The 7,669-nt window shown below is 38.7% G+C and overlaps 1 protein-coding gene across 2 annotated transcripts in view; it reads left to right on the forward strand.

Moving 5' to 3' along the window:
- The first annotated feature begins 1,273 nt into the window (after positions 1 to 1,273).
- Positions 1,274 to 7,669, forward strand: part of ZCCHC6 (zinc finger, CCHC domain containing 6) — a 31,095-nt gene continuing 24,699 nt past the window's right edge. For both annotated transcript variants that reach the window (XM_010010782.1, XM_010010783.1), the window contains exons 1-2: positions 1,274 to 1,769; positions 6,645 to 6,820. In XM_010010782.1, coding sequence (XP_010009084.1) covers positions 1,274 to 1,769; positions 6,645 to 6,820 — 672 coding nt within the window. The remainder of the gene's footprint in view (positions 1,770 to 6,644; positions 6,821 to 7,669) is intronic.

The following is a 7,669-nucleotide window of genomic DNA, read 5'->3' on the forward strand; positions in this document are numbered from 1 at the left end:
AATTCGCTTTGTGCGGCTGAAACTTTTCTTTCAGATCCTAGCTGGAATAGGTGCATTTCCGCAGTCGTACATAATGTACTGTGAATTCAGGTCATTAGGATAGGAATCTGCTTGTTTTGTTGCTCTCTTAAGAGCAGAAAAACCCTCCTCTGATTAAGAGGGGATAAACACTGAAAGCCTCAAGCCTACACAAAGCAGATACCGAGATGCCTCAGGGTGCCCTTGGGGCCTGCTGAAAAAACTGCTGAACTTAGAAAACGTTTCAGAAAATCAGGTACCCTACTCCCATATTAAAGGCAACAGGACATTTCCTACTGTTTCAGTGCTTCTTCTGAATGCCCTGCGGCCTTTTCTATGTCCATAATCATATATATGTCTTTTGGAAGAGCAAACCTTTTTTGTTTGGTTGTATGTGGCTATATTTAAATCATACAATGCTCAGTGTTGATGTGACCACTGCTGCTTATGTGTGTGCCTATGTCTTTTCCGGGTAACTCCCGCTTTCACAATCCACAAAGGGTTTACGCAAACAGGGAGTTATAGCTGCCTGGAAATGTTTTACAAAAAAGAACATGGATGTGACCAACTGTTGGGAGGGGAGGAGGAGCCAATCAGTAGCCCAGATGTTTTAGAGAATACTAAATAAAATGAAGTATGAATGCTTAATACTGAGTAATGTGAGACTTCAGAATGGTGATCTAGGTAAAATGTGCAGAGTGTGCTAGGAGTGGAGCATTGTTTTTCATTGATTGTGTCATATCTGCCTGACAGACATGTAGAAGTCGAGTAGCAACCTACCTCCTCTGATCACAATTTTCATTCTTAACAAGGTGAACAGTGTCTAGAGTGGGGAGAGGGGAATACTCAGATGATGTAGTATTCAACATGCTACAGAGTTCCTTTGGTTATTCTTTCAAACCTTTCCTGTGCTGAGCTGAGACTCTGATGTGGACTTTGAAAAGGAGTCATCTGTCCTAAAGGCATCTAGACCTTCATGCCCAAAAAAGCCATAGGCTGTCTCTGTATTTATTAAACCACCCATAGATGTTAGACACTGCAGTAGAAGAAACTTAGCAAAGTTTTGAAATGCTTTTCATTGGAGAAAATTTTGTTTTTCTCAAAGACTTGTTTGCCTTATGGTATTATAGAGCTAAGGCTTTGATTGTTGAGTTTTCCATAGCAAATAATAGCCAGTGTTTATCACTTGATTAATTTTGAAATGCAGCTTTTTCTTATTTCTAGGTGCGAATCACTAAATTGAACAGCAATAACCATGGGAGATGCTGCAAAACCTTTCTTTGCCAAACAAAATCAGGAACAGGAAATTTTACATCAGAAAGAATTAAAAAGAAGTTCCTTACAGAAAGACTACCATGACTTCATGGTCGAAAGCAGACATGGCCATAGCAATAAAACAGATACCATCCTGCAAAAAAAAAAGGGAACACCAGGTAACTACGGAAGCAGTCCCAGGCGAGGGCCACGTTCTGTTTTGAGTAGCCCAAATTCAATTAAAAATGCAATATACAGTCAAAGGTCAAATTTAAATAATACCCAAAGAGACCAAATGAGGAAGTGGGTATCTGATGACCACCGTGGTACTTATGACAGCTGGAGAGAATACAGATCTGTTGCCCGGATTCCTGCACGTAGCAGGACAAGAAATGACTCTTTTCGTGAGGTTGAAGGTGCTGGAAACAGAAATGGAAGACAACTTCAGGAAGACTTCGTGAGTGAAGATGTGCCAGACATGCAGAAAAGAAGCTCTGGTAATCAATGTTTGGGTTCAGGGGTATTTTGTATAGCTATCCAGTAAAGTAGCTTGCTGTGTCTGTTGCTGGGAAGTGAAATTTAAAGATTCACTGTTAAAGCAAAAAAATAATTTTTGCTCTGTCGTATGTTGCAGACTATGGACTGTAGTATACTGCAGCACTTTAAACAAATTCTTACAGTGTATGATACAGAACTTACTTTATAAATTGTGTTGTTAGTTTATGAGTGGTAGAAGTAGGTAGATTGCCACATCTGTGCAGTGCCCCTGTTTTCAGTTTTCCAGGTATGATGTGATTGAATCTGTTAAGGTTGATTGGGGATGTTTAAGTTCAGGTGATACAAGTGTTGTGGTTTAATCCCAGCCTAGCAACTAATTACCACAGAGCTGCTCACTCACCCCTCCTCCTCCCCCAGTGGGATGAGGAGGAGAATCAGAAAAGGGGTAAAACCTATGGGTTCAGATAACAACAGTTTTTAATAATTAAAATAAGGTATAATGTAATACTAATGCTACTAATAATAGTGAAAAGAGCAACTACAAAAAAGAGAGAGGGAAACATAAAACAAAAACAAACAAAAAAATCAATAAACAGTGATGCATAATAAATACAATTGCTGACCACCTGCTGACTGATACCCAGCCTGACCTGAGCAGTGATCTGCCCTTATGGGTGACTCCCCCCAGTTTATATACTGGGCATGATGTGCTGTGGTATGGAATACCTTTTTGGCCAGTTTGGGTCAGGTGTCCTGTCTCTGCTCCCTCCCAGCTTCTTGTGCCCCTCCTCACTGGTAGAGCATGAGAGACGGAAAAATCCTTATCCTGAACAGGATAAGAGCTACTGAGCAACAACTAATACATCTGTGTGTTACCAGCCTTGTTCTCAGACTAAAGCCAAAACACAGTACTGCACCAATTACTACGAATAAAAATTACTCTATCCCAGCTGAAACCAGGACAACAGGGTGAGATTTTGGAGCTACTGATGAGGTCTGTAACAACATATGATAATGAAGATAGAAGACAATGCTGTGTAGGTATTGTGAGAACTTAATACTAGCAATAGTAATACAACAATAACACAAAACTAATTATCCATGCATATTAAACTTCTCTATGGGTAGTTGATACTAATAATGAGCGTACAAGCCCTGAGTACTGAAATGCAAGGAAGGACAGGCTAAGGGAGGATAAAATCATCAATATCATAAAATATTCATTGAATATGAGTACTAAAAGGAAATTTAAGTAGAAAGAAGAAGCTTTAAAGAAGAGAATATAATTAAATAAGAAGGATTAAGGCATAGATGAGGTGCTGCTAACATGGGACAGCTGCCCATTAACGAGAAATTTTGTTTTAGTTAAGAAGGAGGCCAAGGACAGTATTGGTCTGCTCCCCTGGTGAGAAGGAAAGCTATTGCTGATTGATACTGGGAAGTCCAGGAATTAAATGTTCTTCCCCATAGTATCAGCTGCCACTAAAAAGATAAAACTGTGAGCAGTGTCTCTTGTTAGAGACTGTTTATTAGAGACTGTAGATTGTTAGAACCAAGTTGCACACTAAAACTCAACCTAAGATGAGGAGAGAGCAAAGTAAATGCTTTCTCAAGTTTGTCTTTGAATTTGCTGGGTTGAATGAACTTTTTCTGTGAAACTTCAGGAAGTCACTGAAGTAGATTTTTGGAACCACCAGCAATTATACCTTGAGAACTTACCCAGAAGCGAGCTACTGGCATACAGGAAACTGCAAACATCTCTTAAAATTGGAATTTTAAAGTATGCAACTTTAATCTTAGAAATCTGTTCTGGAACATATAATGTAACCTAATATAAATATTTAAAAGGTAACAAAGAGATGAGTAGCAGTAAACACGGAGTTGTCAAGAAGAAAGTATGCCAGCTCCTTCTAATTTATTTCTTTAAAACAGTGATCAGTTCCCTGTGGATGTGGGAGAAGCAGTTGGTAGATACTGCTGGTACTGGACCAGTAGCACTTTAAACATTGTGACAGTTGTGTAAGTAGAGGAAAATTCTCTAGATGAAATTAGTACGAGAGACTTACAGAGCTATAACTAGATACATACCAAATATTTACCAAAGATTTTGTCAAAATGATAGGAAGCATTGAGCAAGCATCTGTGAGAATTCTATTCTGTTCAATGTTTATTACGTTAATCTGATGATGAATGAAAACAGCATGCTTATTAATTGTGTGGTTTTTAATTTCAGTATGCTGTGGAGCTGGTAGGAACAGAATGCAGAAAAGCAGGAAGGTCGATTAAAATAACTTTGCACAATTGCCAAAATGACCTACATATAGAATGAAATACAAAATACATGTGCAAATGCCATTGCTTAAGTAGGAATGTCAACTGTACAAATAAAGGAGGAAAAGTTATTTTAAAGTTGGTTTGGTTTTTTTTTCAGAGAAGAATCTGGAACTGTAGTGAATCAGACAGTGATCACGAGTAGTCAGTGTCATGGCACTGTGAGGCATGAAAAGAGACACACAGCCTGAAATACTCCTATTTCTTTAAGTCTTTGGTAAATTCAGTTGCAGTGCTCTGTCCAGCTTTGCACCCCACTTGAATGAATAAAATGGAAGCAGTCCAAAGAAGAGCAAAAATAATTCCAGGTCACAAACAGAAGAGAAACTACACAAACTTTAAACAATCACCATTCTCTCTGCAAAAGGGAAGGATAGGGAGGCGTGGTAACAGTCTTCAACTGTCTAGAAAAGGTAGTAAAAAAGCTGATGAGTAATCTGCCTTGTGTCTTTGCAATACATGGGACACAAAGCAATGGACCTAAAATTGAGCAGGAAGGGTTCAGGTGAGGAATAAAGGGAAAGTTTCTTATGGTAAAACAAGTACTGGAGAGGTTGTCTGGGCAGCTCAGGAGCATGTACCTGAGGGCCTTTAAGAACAGGTTAGGTGAGCATTGCTCAGGATTGACAAGGTTAATTTCATTCTGCTGAGAAGTGCAGGCCTGGCATAGCCCACCTCTTGAGGTCTCTACAAAAGCTCTAATTCTATATCAAGTAGCAAACAATTACTAAAAATGCGTCTCTTAGCATTTCTTTTTTACTTGAACTCTTCTCTGCAGTTGTCCCTTTCCTTTATGCCTTTTTACAGTAGCTTATAAGGAAGGAGTTCACCAAATCTCTGAGGCACTGATTTTTCTGCAGAAGCTTTAACTTGTCTTTGGTACCTCATTTAGTCATTAACCTGTAATTAGATTGTCACTACCCTAACTACTACATGCTAGAAGTGTTTGTTTACTTCGGAAGTTTGTTTTTAAGTTACTGAGTGGTTACTAAAATCATTGGTAAGTAGGTAGTTGTGACACACTTTACTGAAATGACATTAATGTAATTAACATTTTTGTCTTAAGTTCTGTCTAGGCTGATAAGTAAAATTGTAGCCAAACAACTGTAGCAGGTGTTTGGAGTTTAAGCAGGAGAGTCAGCATGAAAAATGGAAGGGATGGATGAAGTTTAGAAACTCAGACTTCTGTTTCTTCTCCTTGAACTTCTATTAGAGCACTGTTCCTGCAGCCCTCACAGCCTTAGTTCTGTTTATTCCAGCATAAACTTGTGCTGCTGCTGAAAGAAATTATATTGCCATTCTAGGTCTGGTCCTGATTACAGCACTAGGACATGCATGCTGGTTACTGAACAGAGTCAAACAACTGGTTGAAAATACACAACCAGATTGTTTCCCTTTTGCCAACTATTAGAGACACAAATTGTAATCCCAGCATAGAAACTTTTTAAATGTGTTTGCTAGAGCAGTTGTGTTACCTTTTTAATTATTATAAATTAAAACCTAATGCTATGATAAGGGTTTTGGAGTCTAAGAAATTACATAAACTTTCTCAGAAGTGGGCAACTTTAGGAATTCCATGCATTTGGACATCCTGTATAGCTGTTCATGTGAAAGGTAAGATGTGATCTAAAGTAATGTGTGAAAATCTGGCCTGTGTACATTCATACCTGGGATTATTTTTCACTTGGACCGGTAGCAATTCCTGCTTCAAAATGTTGACAAAGTCTGCTTAAATGTAGAAGCTGATTTTACATTAATTTGTGCTAGAACTTTGCTGTTTACGTAATAAGCTTTCTAAGCATGTTTATTCTGCCAGTTTTATAGTTTTATTAAGCAATGTGTGCAGATACTTAGCAAGTTCATTATTTACTCATTTGTGTACCCAGTAGAGGTTGGTTTTGTATTTGTTTATTTTTGTTTTTCACTTGTCTGTTTAATAACGTAAAGGCAATACTGATTCATATGCTGTTTTAATTGAAAGGCAAGTGACATTAACAGGCTTTATTGCTGGTGATAATAAATTGTTATATATCACCTAAGACATGGAAATGCTGTTAGCTCATACAAATCATTCACATTGGCCTGTGCTCACTAATTCTGCGATACTCATAGTGGTCTATGGATCAGTTAACTTTCTAGTTTGTTTGTCTACCTAAGCCTGACCAGGCATCCTGAAATCTTTGGATATTTTCTACTTATTCAATATAGTGACGTACAGGTATATCTTACGTATGCAGTGAAGTCTATTGCATTTAGTTGTATGTTTTTAGCCAGTTTTGCAAAGCTATTTAAATAAGGTCAATGACTTCAATGGGACAAATCAGTGTTTTATAGTACTTTGGAACAAAGGTACTATGCGTTACGACACAAATATACTTTTACTATTATCAGACTTGCACATGGCAGATTATGCAACCATGCAAGGTAGATGATTTTTGTCTTAACTTAGACTTGCGCGTAAGTAGGATGGTAAATTAAAAAAAGAAAAATGCTTTGTGGTACTCAAGTTATTTGACGTATTTGCTCTCATAACTCTTTATAAGAAATGAAGAAGTTTAGGAAACCAAGGAAACTGAGAAGAAATAGAAAAGATGAGTGTGATCACGACGAAGCGGATGGTCCAGTCATAGATGAATCTGTGCTGTCAGAAAAAGAACTTCTAGGATTGCAGCAAGCTGAAGAACGATTGAAGCGAGACTACATTTACAGACTGAAGAAGGTGCCATTGTCTTTACTTGTATAGACCTCTTCTTTTTTTTGTCTGTAAAAGCAATATAAAGGGTACCCTTTGAGCAGTTTCTCTGATTGTAGCTAGAAAGTCTGTTTATAGAATTGATGTAAAATACAAAATGGGTGCTGTTAATGATTTCTGAAGAAAAGCTAGATTATGCTTTGGGTATCTTTTACTATAATAAATCTTTCTTTGGCAGCAATTTAAGTACAAAAAATGGCTGCTCCTTTGGTTCATGAATTAACATTGTATCAGTAGATGCTGGGGTAGTGGACAAGAAAAGTTTTGTTGTATGTTTGTTCAGTGTTGTGGTTTAAGCCCAGCCGGTAACTCAGAACCACGCAGCCGCTCACTCACTCTCCCTGTTCTTCCTCCCCCTGCTACCGGAGGGATGGGGAGGAGAATCGGAGGAATGTAACTCCCATGGGTTGAGATAAGAGCAGTCCAGTAACTAAGGTATAATACAAACCACTACTGCTACCAATAATAATGATAAGGGAAATAACAAAGGGAGAGGATACAACTGCTCACCACCCACCGACCGATACCCAGCCCAACCTGAGCAGCGATCTGAGCCTTCCGGGTAACTCCCCCCAGTTTCTATACTGGGCATGACGTGCTGTGGTATGGAATACCCCTTTGGCCAGTTTGGGTCAGGTGTCCTGTCTCTGCTTCCTCCCGGCTTCCCCTCCTCCCTGGCAGAGCATGAGACTGAGAAAGTCCTTGGTCAGAGTAAACATTACTGAGCAACAACTAAAACATTGGTGTGTTATCGGCACTGTTCTCAGGCTAAAGGCAAAAACACAGCACTACATCAGCCACTAAGAAGGAGAAAAA

Source organism: Nestor notabilis, unplaced genomic scaffold, assembly GCF_000696875.1.
Source record: "Nestor notabilis isolate BGI_N333 unplaced genomic scaffold, ASM69687v1 scaffold10803, whole genome shotgun sequence".
Classification (NCBI taxonomy): Eukaryota; Metazoa; Chordata; class Aves; order Psittaciformes; family Psittacidae; genus Nestor; species Nestor notabilis.